Source organism: Portunus trituberculatus, chromosome 40, assembly GCF_017591435.1.
Source record: "Portunus trituberculatus isolate SZX2019 chromosome 40, ASM1759143v1, whole genome shotgun sequence".
Classification (NCBI taxonomy): Eukaryota; Metazoa; Arthropoda; class Malacostraca; order Decapoda; family Portunidae; genus Portunus; species Portunus trituberculatus.
This window is the reverse complement of record NC_059294.1, coordinates 27,736,620-27,751,773: the sequence shown is the minus strand read 5'-3', so window position 1 is coordinate 27,751,773 and position 15,154 is coordinate 27,736,620. Positions and strand designations below refer to the sequence as shown.

The 15,154-nt window shown below is 39.4% G+C and overlaps 1 protein-coding gene across 3 annotated transcripts in view; it reads left to right on the top strand.

Annotated features, from left to right (window-relative positions):
• Window positions 1–15,154, top strand: part of LOC123516095 (muskelin-like) — a 43,145-nt gene that overhangs the window by 15,784 nt on the left and 12,207 nt on the right. For 2 of the 3 annotated variants that reach the window (XM_045275190.1, XM_045275191.1), the window contains exons 9-14: window positions 115–228; window positions 782–966; window positions 1,274–1,454; window positions 11,514–11,711; window positions 13,392–13,471; window positions 14,929–15,040. In XM_045275190.1, coding sequence (XP_045131125.1) covers window positions 115–228; window positions 782–966; window positions 1,274–1,454; window positions 11,514–11,711; window positions 13,392–13,471; window positions 14,929–15,040 — 870 coding nt within the window. The remainder of the gene's footprint in view (window positions 1–114; window positions 229–781; window positions 967–1,273; window positions 1,455–11,513; window positions 11,712–13,391; window positions 13,472–14,928; window positions 15,041–15,154) is intronic. The other variant, XM_045275193.1, reaches the window with a different exon arrangement.

Here is a 15,154-nt window from a genome sequence, read left to right as displayed (position 1 = left end):
AATTGATTTAGAGAAAATGTATGGCAGATACAAGTACCTGTATCTCAGTGTATGGCAGACAAAACTACTGTAACCTTAGATGACAGAAAAATCTGACTGATCAGGCCTCTGCAGGGAGGTCCCAGTGCTCGCTCCTGCCACAAGATGTGTCTGGATCCTGAACGTCGCCAAATATTCACTCTTGGTCGATATCTTGATTCTGCATTAAGAATACCTGATAACCTAAAGGTAAGGTAGAGGTTGGCTTTCCCCCCACACTTTTTTCATGGAAGTTTAATAATTATGTTGTCTTAACAAAACACTTAACATATGAGGCTTTAAGGTACACACCTCCAAGATATAGGTCACTGATTTTAGTAATAGATGTAAGAATGTGTGTATAAGAAAAGAGTCTGAATGAAATTCCAATTTTAAGAAGCAATGGAAAATGAAGTATACACAGATACAGGGGACTATTTATTCAATTTAATTTTCAGATTTAAATTCCATTTCCAAATGTTTGTGTAATTGCTTGATGTATTGCATAGTAAATTAAACATTGTTACTGTAATTTTTGTCTCTGTCTCATGAGAATTCCAGTTCTCATAAGTTAGTTTATTAATTGTTTATCAAAGCAGGATGTTCATGTATATTTGTTTAAAGCTCAAATTTATTGAATCACTTTGAAAATAAGTGATTTGGATATCAAAAAACACATTAATATTCTTGTACAGTACCAGGCTCAATATATTTAATTTCCATGAAAGAAATCTATCTCTAACAAGAATGTTTTATCCCACAGAGTGACTTCTACATGTATGACATAGAGAATAACAAGTGGACACAGGTAACAGAAGACACAGCCTCTCTTGGTGGTCCCAAGCTAATTTTTGACCACCAGATGGTGATGGATGTTGAGAAGCGCATCATCTACGTCTTCGGGGGACGAGTCCTGACCCCCTCAAGATGGGAGGGGTGCGTTGGGGGGTACATACAAGTTGCTTCCTACTATTGCAAAACTTTTGAACATGATTTTTTTTTATATTGTATTTTGGGTATTCTTCAATACTTCACAATGACTACATGACTTTCAAAATAATGCTGGTATGTTTTGACTCAAATTTTGCTTGGTGCTGCTTTTCTATTCAAGAAGTTTCATGATCGACAGCATCACTTGTTATTTTGAAGTTTGACAATGTCTTTCTCTTGCCTTATTACAGATTTACCTGTATATTGAGCTGTTCATTTCAGACTCATGAAAAATGTATTACTTTCCTCCCTCTATGTCTCACAGGCTGGGTTTAGATGAACTGCGTACCAATAACTACACTCCCAGCGAGGCCATCTTCTCAGGGTTGTATGCATACCACGTGTCCACAAATACCTGGACCAAACTGAGAGATGATTGCTCAGGCAACTCCACTGGCCCTCAGGACATCAAGTCTCGCATTGGTCATTCAATGTTATTTCATAGTGTGAGTTTTTTTTATATACATATTATGTGTGCAAAAGATTGCCAACCATCAGTTTTAGTCTTTTCTCTTTATCTTGCTACTCAGATCAGTGAAATAGTTGTGAGTATAAGCTAAGTAATCTGCAATATTGTAGCCCATTATAAGTGGAAGGCTTGTGTGTGTTGTATGTTTGTATTCACTAAGGCCTGATTTTGAAAAGATCTGCAGCCATTAGCCATTACCCTCTCAGTGTGAGCTCAGCCCCCTCCCACTGGTCAGAGGAGACAGTAACTGTGTGTGTGTGTGTGTGCGTGTGTGTTTGTGCGTGTGTGCATGCGTGTGGGTGTGTGTGTGTTTCAATGTTTGATCTGCTGCAGTCTCTGACGAGACAGCCAGACGTTACCCTACGGAACGAGCTGAGCTCATTATTTCCGATCTTCGGATAGGCCTGAGACCAGGCACACACCACACACCGGGACAACAAGGTCACAACTCCTCGATTTACATCCTGTACCTACTCACTGCTAGGTGAACAGAGGCTACACGTGAAAGGAGACACACCCAAATATCTCCACCTGGCCGGGGAATCGAACCCCGGTCCTCTGGCTTGTGAAGCCAGCGCTCTAACCACTGATCTACCGGTGTGTGTGTGTGTGTGTTTTTTTTTTTTTTTTTTTTTTTTTTTTTTTCCTAGTTGTATTTACCTATTTGTAGTTTTGCAGGGCCTGACCATTATGCTCGTGTGGCCCCATCTCCACCTGTCCAACTTTTCTTTAAAGTAATGGACACTCCTAGCTGACACAACATCTTCATTCAGGCTATTCCATGCCTATATACTTCGTTGTAGAAGCTGAATTTTTTCTCGTCCTTGAAGCATCTTCCCATTCTCTTTTTACTATAACACCTTGTGCTTCTACTGGTGACTTCATCTCTTAGTAACAGCTCCTTGTTATCTTCTACGTCCATTCCATTCATTAGTTTGTAGACTTGTATTAGGTCCCCCTCTCTCTTCTCTGCTCCAGTGTTGGTAGATCCATAGCCCTGTCTCTCCTTGTATGTCATCCCTCTTTGCTCTTGTACTATCTTCCTTGCCATCCTTTGAAGTCTCTGCAATTTTTGTACATGTTTTTTTTTTTTGTGTGGGGACAACACTACCCCTGCATACTCTAATCTTGGTCTGACCACAGTGGATATCAGTTTCTTCATTATATCTTTATTCATGTAGTGGAAAGCAAATCCAATATTTTTTACCAAATTGTATGTCACCAAATATTTTGTCCACATGGTTATCCTATTGACTATTCTCTTGTATAATCACTCCTAGATCTCTTTCCTTGTTAACTTTCTTCAGTTCTACACTATCTCCCATCTTGTAGATGCCCCCCTCTGGTCGTCTTACCCTCCTTCCCAATTTCATAACATGATTTTTATCCACATTGAATTCCATCTCCCATTTCCTACTCTACCAGATCTTGTTAAGGTCCTCCCGTAATATTTCACAGACCTCCTTGTTTTTTACTTGTCTGAGCAGCTTGGCATCATCTGCAAATAGGTTTACTCCATCTGGCATGTCATTTATGTACAGGCAACCCCCTTTATCAAAGGGGTTACGTTCCTAAAAAACACTTCGTTAAGCGAAACTTCGTTAAGCGAACCGATTATAACAAGTTTAACCCCTGATTTGAACTTCCATTGAGAGTAAGCAAAGCGAGAGTGTATCATAGTACAGTAAAAGGTTTAATGAAAGTAAAAATTATGAAGTTAAACATTTAGGTAGTTTAATTTAAGTCATTATAATGTACACTAATGTATGTATGTACGTAACTTTGTAATGTTGATGATCTTAACTTTATGAAGGGAGGGAGAGTGAAACGGGAAAGGCACTAACCGCAACCTGTGAAATGTAAACAAAGTGCGCATCATGGTACCACATACAAAACTTATGTACCACATTTCCACAAGGCTTTCCATTTTATCCATTGTAGAGTCACGAGTTCAGGTGGTTGTTTTAGCTTGCAAGGAAGATACGGTCTCACCAGCCTTCTTACTAGAGTCTGCTGACTTGAAAATAGTAGACAGTAGATGGAGTCAAGATGGTGGCCAGCAATGTTATTAGTTTTCTGGCCTCTCTCATGTCTGTGAATAATACCCAGCTTCACTTTGAGAGTAAGACACTTTCTGGTCTTCTTAGGAACATTAGGCCACATTGCAGGGTGTTTTGGTGGTAAGTTGAACTAGGGAAGATGAGCTGCTGGTGACGCTGTTATGTTTTGACTGGGGAGTGAGTGGTGCGCGTGTGCTACAGGTGATGCAGAATTTCTTTTGAGTCAGGCCTTTGTATCAGCAGTGCCTGTGTTGTCCATGAGAGGCTTCTACAGGTGTCTCAGGATTTCTCCTGAGGCAGGCCTTAGTACCAGCAGCTCCTGATGTATTCAAAAGCCTGTCAGCTTGCATGATACGATGGAGCTTTGTTAAAGCGAGTTTGGTGGTCGTTAAACGAGCAGATGGTAGTAAAATGAAACCTTCGTTGTAGCAAAATTTCGTTGTGTGAACCTTCGTTAAACGGGGGTTGCCTGTGTATGAGAAAAGTATAGGTGCCAACACCGACCCTTGTGGCACGCTGCTGTCTACTGCTCTCCATTCCGATTTGATGTAATTTACTACTGTTCTCATCTTCCTTCCTCTCAGGTAACTCTCCATCCACTCTAATGCCTTCCCTTTCAATCCTCCTGTATTCTTTAACTTCCATAGCAGTCTTGTATGTGGTACCTTGTTGAAAGCCTTTTTTTAGATCCAGGTATATACAGTCGACCCATCCATCCTTCTCCTGAATTATGTCTACTGCTCTAGAGTAAAAAAACTCAGTAAGTTTGTTACACAAGAGCAGCCCTATCTAAAACCAAATTGTCTTTTATCTTTGTCCTAATTTCCCTGTTTGTTAAGTAGTCCCTCATCCAGCTTTAGATACTTCCCTGTATTCCTAATATGTGTTCTGTTTTCCATAACATTCTTCTAAGTGATTCTGTCAAAAGCATTTTTTAAATATCTAAATACACTGTGTTAACCCATCCATCTCTCCCTAGTACCTCATCTATTACCCTTGTATAGAAAATGAGAACATACTACGCATTTCACGTAGAGTGAGTCATTGTTTTTTTCGCGAATATCTTTCAAACTAATGAATTGATCAGAATGGTACTTTGACACTGTGTACAAGACACCTTCCGCTAATTTTTGGTCATACTAAGCATTGCCAAATGGTGTTAGTAAAAGCGTTTACTCTTGACGTTTAAAGCCGAAGTCACATGAGTTACCAGTGTACACAATTGAATGTTCGCTTGCCCACCTCCCTTCTCTCTGCCTCTCTCCCTCTCCTTCACTCTTTCCCTCGTTCACTCTTTCTCTCATTATTTCCTCCAATACCCATATGTAAAATACAATATGCAATAAAATACTGTTTCCATTATAATATTCCATAGTAGCAGGCAATTTGAAAGTGCAATATGAAAAAGATATAACGTTGTTACATTTGACCAATGTAGTTAAAACTACCATAATAATGTTTAGGTCTTCTCGATGTGGCGTGTCAGGTCCGTCCGAAATCGTCATAGTAAGGCAATGTTTGTCATGTGCACCACTTGTAGTATATCTTTCCTACTGACTACATCAGGGCACGGATGCATGCCCCATCGCTGTCATGGCCACCATGTTACTTTGTTCGCATCATAATAATTATAAATGGGGGAAGTAGGGAGAGGGAGGAAGGGAGGAAATGATGGTTGAAAGGGGGAAGGGAGAGGGAGGAGGAGGTGGGAAGATAGCGGGAGAATGGGAGGAGGAGGGGGGAAGTGAGTGGGAGAGAGGAACGTAGGGAGGAATGGGATGGGGGATTGTAGACGTTCGTATGGATAGGTTGGCGAGGCTCGGCAACACCGTATATCTCAAGACACAGATAACAGTAAATCTGGATTTGACACGGGAATGCGGAGCTGCCCCGCCATTGCAGTAACGTACCCAAAGCAGTCGACTGGTAATACGCGGCAGCTGACTGTTAAAGTTATAATTTTGTAAAGTTTTATACAGTATAAAGTGCATTTTTTAAGGAAATACTAATCATTACTAAATACCACAGCAGTGGGAAGACATGTGCATTTGTGGAGGCTGTGATGTGCACCAGATTAAGGCTCGGCTGACCTCTACCTGGAGGAAACATTATTATTATTATTATTATTATGTACATATTTGTGGCAAGTTATATACACCCATGTCTACTGCGAATGAGTCATTTTAAAATCTCAGGTGAGCAGTGAGACGGCCAACGGTTTAGCCAACGGACAGTCACTCAAGTCGCTTGGTTCAAGTCAGTCGTGCTAGGGATACCGCTGCAGCCAAGAGTGAGGGGTTATAATTGTTACGTGCATGTTCAGGCATTTTGACATATCTGTAGAGACAATGAAACAGTGAAATGTGAATGCTGTTGAAAGAGTTGTGTCCAACAATGGATTTACAGTGAAAGTGTGAAGAGCTTGTGTCGAGGCTCACATGAAAATGTTACTATGCGCGTGTGTGATGCAGTCGCTGGTGATGTCACTGTGCAGTGAGTAATGAAGTACAGTGAGGTGAATAAGGAGTGAACATTGTGAGTGGTGTAATGCACACAGATTTAACATTGTGAGTGGTGTATCCAACCGTGATGTTTGTAGGGTGACGCTGAGTGTTGTATGCGGAGTTAAGTCAGTGGTACAGTGGAGAAGAACTGCTAGTGGTGACTTGAGGCGTACAATGTGAAACACTACAGTGAAATATAATGAGAGGTCACACAAAATGGCAGAGTGAGAGGCTGTAACTGGGACGTAATCCGAGACGCGTGCAACTGGTGGCAGTGACTGCAGTTATGACATCTGGTGCCATATAGATAGTCAGTTTGGGAAAAGATAGTGACACTGGTGAAGAACAGTGACATGTTATTGACATCACTGTAACGTGGAAGTGTACTGTGGAGTGCTTTTAAGTGTTAAACTCACCTGATTACTAACGTGACTGCAACAAACCGATGAATGATTAATAGTGACTAGAATGGTAGGAAACAATGCCTAGGCAATGACTGATAGTAACTATTGCGATATATTTCTTCGCGTTAATGATGTAAAAAAAAATAAAGCCCGCCTTCGTGCTTTGTAAATAGTCTTCCTAAAAAAAAAGAAAAGTTGCATTTTTGTTTATGAAATTATTTAGAGTATGCTAGTGCAACATCTGTGACATATATAAGGGATGGGATAGTAAGACACCAACAGTGATGTCCACGCCAAGCGCAAACCTGGTGTCGCCACAGGAAGTAACACACGGACACAAATTGATGACAAGAGGCGTAAACTCACAGGTGTGAAGAAGAGATGAGCAAGTGGACAGCCAAAATCATGTAAAGTAATTTATAAGTGATACAAAATTTGCATTTTGTGTTTGAAATACAGCTGTAAGCTTAAAGTTGTATTTAAACATACACCTGGTACTATATAAATTCTCGTGTTTGACTCATATAACTGAGTGGTACAATGACACGGTTGTATGGATTTAGATATCGCTTTCAGACATTGAATTAAACACAGTTAGCTTGCTTCACAGTGATTTTCATAGATTCATGTTGGCTAGGAGCTGAGATTTCGAGGTTTGAAATTTAAGGTCCGATCTCCGGCTTTGGGTATGTTACTGCAGCACGGCGATTTTCGTGTCAAATCCAGATCTACTGTTATCTGTGCTCAAGAGTAAACGCTTTTACTAACATCATTTGGCATTGCTTAGTATGACCAAAAATTAGTGGAAGGTGTCTAGTACACAGTGTCAAAGTACCATTCCGATCAATTCATTAGTTTGAAAGATATTTGCGAAAAACAATAACTCACTCGCCATGAAATGCGTAATAGTAGATTTGTTATACATGACCTTCCTCTTCTAAATCCAAATTGGGAGTTACTTATGATTTCATTTTCCTCCAGATATTCCAGCCAGATTTCTTTAATCATGATTTCACAGATCTTTCCCACAACACTAGTCAGTGACACTGATCTATAATTTATGGGCTCAGTCTTTTTCCCTCCTTTGTATATCAGGACTATTTGCTCTTTTCCTTTCCTTTGGTACTTTCCCTTCCATAAACCCTTAAAGAGCGGGCATGTTTTGCCGTGCCTGGCTTCCCTCACTGGCATATTCACGAAAAAACATACCTCACTTCACCCTCCTGTATCTTCTTTCATAATTAATTCACATTATTGAATGAATTATCATTGAAAATACAGGTAGCCCTTGCTTAACGAACGGGTTACGTTCGTAAAAAACTTTCATTGTGCGAATTTTCATCAAGTGAACCAATTATAACAAGCTTGACCCCTGACTTGAACTTCCATTGAGTAAACAAAGCAAGAGTGCATCATAGTACTGTAAAAGGTTTAGTGAAAGTAAAAATTATGAATGAAAGTAAAAATTATGAAGTTAAATATTTAAGCAGTTCAATTTAAGACTAAGTCATCATAATGTACACAAATGTATGTATGTAAGTAACTTCTTAATGTTTATGATCTTAAATTTATGAAGGGAGGGAGAGTGGAGCAGGAAAGACGCTAGCTGGCAACCTGTTGAATGTAAACAAAGGGCGCATCATTATACCGCATACAAAACTTATGTACTACATTTCTACAAGGCTTTCCATTTTATCTTTTGCAGAGTCACAAGTTCAGGTGGTTCTTTTAGCTTGCAAGAACGATACTGTCTCACCAGCCTTCTTAATAGAGTCTGCTGACTTGAAAATAGTAGAGACAGTAGATGGAGATGGTGGCAAGCATTGCTATTAGTTTTCTTGCCTCTCATGTCTGTGAATAATATCCAGCTTCATTTTGAGAGTAAGAGACTTCCTTTTCTTCTTAGCAATGCTAGGCGACATTGCAGGGCTGTTTTTAGGGCATTTTGGTGGCATGTTGAATGTGAGATGACAAGCTGCTGCTGGACCCTGTTTTTTGTTTTGAACTAAGAGTGGGGAAAGGTGGAGGAGTGAGTGGTGTGCATTTTGTCCATGAGAGGCACTGGTGTATTCAAAAGCCTGTCAGCTTGCGTGATATGGCGGGGCTTTCAAACTTGGCAAAAATTACCTGGATAAAATTTCATTAAAGCGAATTTGGTGTTCGTTATACGAGCAGATGGTAGTAAAAGGAAACGTTTGTTGTAGTGAAATTTCATTGTGTGAATGTTCGTTAAGCGGGGGTTGCCTGTACTGAATTTTGAAGTAGGACACTTGAAAACTTATTATTACAGACATATATTCAACTTTCTTGGATTTGCTTTCCATTATTTAGCAATAAAGAGCATTACTTTTATACAGCTTATGTGAAACATCCATAAAAAACTCAACTTTCATCTTATTGTTAAAATCAGTGGTTAGCATTACTTGCTAAACTTAGCAATGGACCAGCATCAACGCTAGAATGCTGCAGTTACATTTTGTAGTTAAAGGAAAGGTGGAAGATGGAAAACAATATTACTTTGATTTTTTCAGAGTAATAAACTAACTCTTAAAGCTTGTTACTTACTTGGTGTTGTGTCACTCGCTGCATTGTACACACTGCCTCAGGCAGTACTAGGCTACAGCTGCCCTGCCAAACGGCCACTGTGGGCAATGACACAGGATAACATTTGTATTGCCTTCCTCTGCATCCAGTTTTTATTTGGCATCAGTATCACAATTATTTGCAGATAGCATCATCATTGTGCATATCAGCACGGAAAAAGAAATCACTGTCAACATCGTATTCATCGCCATCACTACAGTAATTCAATGTGTTATCGCTGTCATTACTAATGATGATACTTTTGAATACCTTGTCTAATTCTGCTTCAATTTCACTCATTTACAATTCTTTCCTCATGTTCTTGGTGGGTGTTGAGCTCAAAGGGGTCCCATCTTGGGAATGAAATTGACTGGAAGGATGAGTATTGTGGGTTTGTCTAGCAGATATTTTCTCGGACTTACGTAGCACAAGGCATAGTCTGACAACTGGTAAGTCTAGGGAGTATGGGTTGGTATTGTTTGAAAGATGATAACATGTTTAATGGGCTTGAGGACAAACAAATATAATTTGATGGCATGTTAATTAAAAAATGCTTTGTCCACTATTGTGGACACCCATGCTGCGAGCCCATGCACCAAATATCAACAATTGTGGACACCTGTACTTCAAGGGTTAAAGAGCTGTTGATCACATCCCAAATTGGTTCCACCTGTTGTTCTCTACATTCTCGTATTGTCCATCCTAACACTCCGTCTGGCACCATTGCTTGTCTTACACCTTTTCTAGTTCTTTGGTAATTTTCTGTTTATACACCATAATGCATCTTAACCCTTCCTGTATCACTTTGTGGTTTGGTTCTGTGAAATCTCTCTCTACATGAAATACTGATTTAGAGCTCTCATTCATAAGCTCACTCATTTCTCATGTTGCTTCATATACAGTGGTGACTCAATACTTGAACGTCTAAATACTCAAACTTTTCAACTTGAACGCAAAAGTTTGATTTAATATTAAAAAAAATACCTGATAGTCGAACGTCCACACCTGTGGTTGTAAACAAATGCTTTCTGGCATCCCCCTTCCCCCTCCACAGTCATCAGAATAACATTGTCCTGCCTTCTATCTGTAGTTTTTCATTTATAAACTTACATTAACAGCAAAGGTTTATTAGTGGTGAAAATATCTAGTAATCAAACGGCCATACATTTGGTTGTATGCAAAGCTCTGTCATCTCCCTTCTCACAGCCGCCCGCCACTGTACGGTTCTGATACCATATGACTGATAATACCGGTAATAATTCTTGCAGATTATAACACTACCAGAGTAATTACTTAATCCTTCAAAATTTGTCTTGGTGTGATTTACTCTTCCTTGTTTTTGTCCCTCATTACATTTCAAAATTTCCTAGAACCACATGCTCACTTTTTCCCATTGGGCTATGATATTTGATGGACAAGGCTCTGTTTTTTTCATGAATATCAGATCCAGCACAGATGGTTCTCTCCTCTATACCTTGCATAGTCCTTCACCCATTGGTCCATTGTGTTTACCATTGCCAGTTGTAGTGCTTCTTCCCCTCATCGTCCAGAGTAATTGTTTATTTCATTTCTTCCCAATTTACATGTTTGCAGTTTAGATCACCAACAAGTAGCACTCTTCTGTCCTTACTTACCATATTGTCCAAGCAATTTAGCACGTCTTTTTGCATTTCCTTGTGCACATGAAGCTTCTATGTGTTTAGTCTTTGATGGCACATATGTTACTATGATTCTTCTCCTTTCCCTCCCATTGGTCCTAACTGTTATACTTAAACCCTCTGGCAGTTCATCTTCATATTGTACTTCTTCCACATATATACCCTCTCCAGCCATTATCAATACTCTTCCTCCTGCTTTCCCCCTTCTTTCTATGTGTGTGTTTCACTGTTTGATCTGCTGCAATCTCTGATGAGACAGCCAGACGTTACCCTACGGAGCGAGCTCAGAGCTCATTATTTCCGATCTTTGGATAGGCCTGAGACCAGGCACTTACCACACACCGGGACAACAAGGTCACAACTCCTCGATTTACATCCCGTACCTACTCACTGCTAGGTGAACAGGGGCTACACGTGAAAGGAGACACACCCAAATATCTCCACCCGGCCGGGGAATCGAACCCCGGTCCTCTGGCTTGTGAAGCCAGTGCTCTAACCACTGAGCTACCGGGTGTGGGTTTTTCATGAATGTGTGTGTGTGTGTGTGTGTGTGTGTGCTGCAAGATATCAAAAGTGGTTTATGCTGAAGAATACAACTAAAGCACATATACTTACTTATATATTATTCTGATGCTGATGCTCCATTAGATGATAGCTGAAAGAAGACACTCACACCCACAGACACAGACACGGACACACTCACATATCCACCCTCCTATTTACCTCAACACAGTCTGGTATTCACATCCTTTACAGGAAAATTTGAGATGTCTTACTATGTAATTAGACCTTTACATGAGAAGTAATATTTTTTTTCTTTTTTCCAGGGAAGCCGACAGCTATTTATTTTAGCAGGACAACGGATAAAGGAATACCTCACAGACTTCTTCATGTATAACATTGACACAGACACTGTTACCTACATCAGCGATGGTACCCGTAAAGACTCTTCGTCTGTGCCTGCTGCCGGCTTTACCCAGAAGGCCACTATAGACCCTCACCTAAATCAAATACATGTCCTCTCAGTAAGTAGAATTTGCATGTGAATGCGATTATGATTTGATTTATGTAAGTTATTTTGTACCAGGGTAATGATTGACTACTTTTCACACTTCTCTTGTGATTTCCTTAATTCTTCAAAATTTATTTATGTTGTGCAAGAATTAGTTCTTTGCTAACATTTAGAAGGTAGAAGCAGAAATAAAAAAAAAAAAATGCTTAGGTGAATCATGAGACCATTAGATAGGATCAACTCTAAGGCTGTGTTTACACCAAGAAAATCAAATTGATTCAATTCATGAACAGTCAATACAATCCATGAATTGTGTTTATTCGCCACATTAGTTTTAATGTGTTAATTCGCCACATTAGTTTCAACTGACATGGTTTCCGCTGTAGGCCCAATACTTCTTGTTGGTGACAGGCTCCACCAACATCTTAAATTGTTCTGTGGTTATCCTAAAGAAATCATAAAATTTCTGCGGATTTTTAACGAAATTTGAGAGCAAATGTCCAAAACTCCTAAATTCATGTCTTCTAGAATTAATTGCATGCACCCTTATTCATTGCCGATGCCTACGCATCCTCAGCCACTGTAATACTGCTATTTCTGCAAAAGCTAATACATCCATACTTCCTGAAGGCTGCCTTGGTACTGAATGATGTGAATCAGATGTGTTGAGACTCATTAGTTGGAACTGTGCTGATTCAGAATGACTCAATTCATATGATTTTTCATGAATTGAATTGATTTGATCACTTGGTGTAAACACAGCCTTAGAATTATCAAATGAAAAAGAATAAGAAGCTGTTGATGAAGTCATTCAAAAGTGATGAAAGGCTGAAAGAATTACTTTAGTAAAAAAAACTTCAGATACTGTCATACCTCGCCCAACACAACAGTTAGGTTCCTGAGCTCGTCTTGCACGACGAGATTTGTGTTGGGTGAATAATAGGCCCTATGGGAAAATAGGGGTTAGGTTCCCAGATCCTCCCCAAAAAAATCTTTTTTACCCAAAAAAAAAAAAAAAAACAATAAATGAAGTACCAAACACATTTTATTTAACTACAGTACTAGTACGTACCTTATTTAGTTTATTTGCTGGTTGGAGAGGGCTTGAAATACAAAGTGATGAGCCTCTGACTGGCCATGGCTAAGATGAAATCAAGAGAGCGCAAGGGAACCACGTCTGCACACAACAACAGCATGACAAGGAGAGAGCGAGTGGCGCGAGGCAGCGTGCTACCGCCAGCCCCGGGGCGAGTCCAAGACGCATGGGAGGGAGGTCGCGTGTATCCACCAGGACCAGTGGGAGATTCAAATGGAGACCAAATCATGCAATCACCATGATACCCAGGTTCTAGGTGGTTGCACTCAAGATGAGCTTGGGTAGTGATATGGGCCCTAATATGGGTACCACTATAAATAAAATTGCCTGCACCACTAATGGGCAGAAGCTGAACAGCGCTTCCCATACACTCTTCAAGTGTGCCTCCAGGCGCTATAGGCCTTACCGTAAAAAAAAAAAAAAAAAAAAAAACGCGAGTCTAAGTCGTGCTCGGCGAAATATGGTATATTTTACCGATTCGTGTATAGGAGATATTCATATTTGGCGAATTCGTGTTCAGCGAGGTATGACAGTATATAATTACAGTGTTTTGTTTATTATTTATATAAAGTTTTCTGATAATGATCACTTTTCCAGGGACTGAGCAAGGACAAAGATAAGAGGGATGAAAATGTTCGCAATTCTTTTTGGGTTTATGACATTTCTCAAAATAAATGGTATGTATAAATATTATTGTACATATTTAATATATGAATATATAGATATTTAATTATTAACCTGTTTTGTCTCTATAATTAATATACACCAGAGAGATGAACATTATAAAGAGCATTGAATGAAATACACAATAAACCCTCAGTATATTGATCTAATTGTGTGGGAAACCACTGATGATAAAGACAAAAGTTTAAAAAAAAAAGCAGCAGTCAGATTGTCCCGCACGTCAAGCTTCTTTTGGTATGTTTATGAAAAGGAAATTTTGTATATGGAAATGAACCTCAAGTAAAATAAATTTTGCTAACTCATGTATTCCATGGAAATTATAGAACCCATACAGTAAACTCCACTTTAGTTGAACCCAAATAAATTGGATTTTTTTTTTTTTTTTTTTTTTCACATTCCATCTTGATTGCACTGTTAAGAATCTTATGCCCTTTGATTGGCTAATTATAAGTCACTATGCTTTTATACTGGCTAAAATAGCCCTGATATCTCCTACATTGTCTGAGTCACTTGAGGAGTTGTCTGAGCCATTCAAGATGCAAAATGGGCATGTGTGTCGTGGCATTGCACCCAGAGCCACGTTTACACAGCTGACTTAGCAATCACCAAGCAGTTTGTATGTCAGCTCTCACTTGCTCTGTAGCCCTTACTGTCGCCTTTGCAATTCTACCATACTGTGTTTGTGTGTTTATATGTGTGGTATTCTTTATAAAAAAAGGGGAAGGTTGGCCAAGGACAACATAAAGAGAAAAATAAAAAGAAATGCCCACTTAGTTGCCTGCTCCCTTGCAGATCCAAGAAAATTAGTCAAAACAAAGGAATATCTTGAAACCTCCCTCTTAAATGACATAAAGTCATAGGAAGTTGGAAATATAGAAGTGTCTGCCAGAGTATGGTATGAATGATTGAGAGTGCTCTTGTATGAGAGAGTTGGACAGAATATGGATGAGAGAAAGAAGAAAGCCTTGTGCAGCCTCATGTATGTAGTATCTATTAGCGAAATGCACTACACAGGTGTGCGAAATGTAAGAAAAATCCCTCAGGTAACTCAGATTTTCAGATAACTTGGATAAGCCTTTCCCTAAATTTGCCCAACTTGTGGGTTTACTGTACTTCATTTTGGTATTAATAAGACAATAAATCTTATGGAGAAATGTTTTAACTCTCTTCAAGTAAACAAGAATAGTATATTACAAACAAACTAGTAAACAAAAATATCTACATACTACTGCACATATAAACAAATACAGTAACCTCCCACTTCTTCGACGGCTGCTGCAAGACTGAGGCAGGCAGTGTATGTAGGTGCAGAGTGTGCTCACCACCACCACTACCCATCCCATACTCTCCCTCACTCACTGTGAAATTCTCTATAGCTGGGTTCAATATACTGAGGATTTACTGTATGTGTTTACTTATTTCATATCTAGACTCTGAATCACTTCAACAGGTCGTGTATATATCGTAATGAACAGACGGGAGAGTCGTACTGGAGTAAGATGCAGCATGTAGAGCCCTGCCCTCGCTTTGCTCACCAGTTAGTCTATGATGATGTGAATAAGGTTAGTACTACTGTGGGGTGAAAAGTAAAATAATCAGTTGATCATTCATTAAGATAGAAACAGATACATACAGAGATATGCAGAATGGGATAAAAGATAAGAAAACATTTAAGT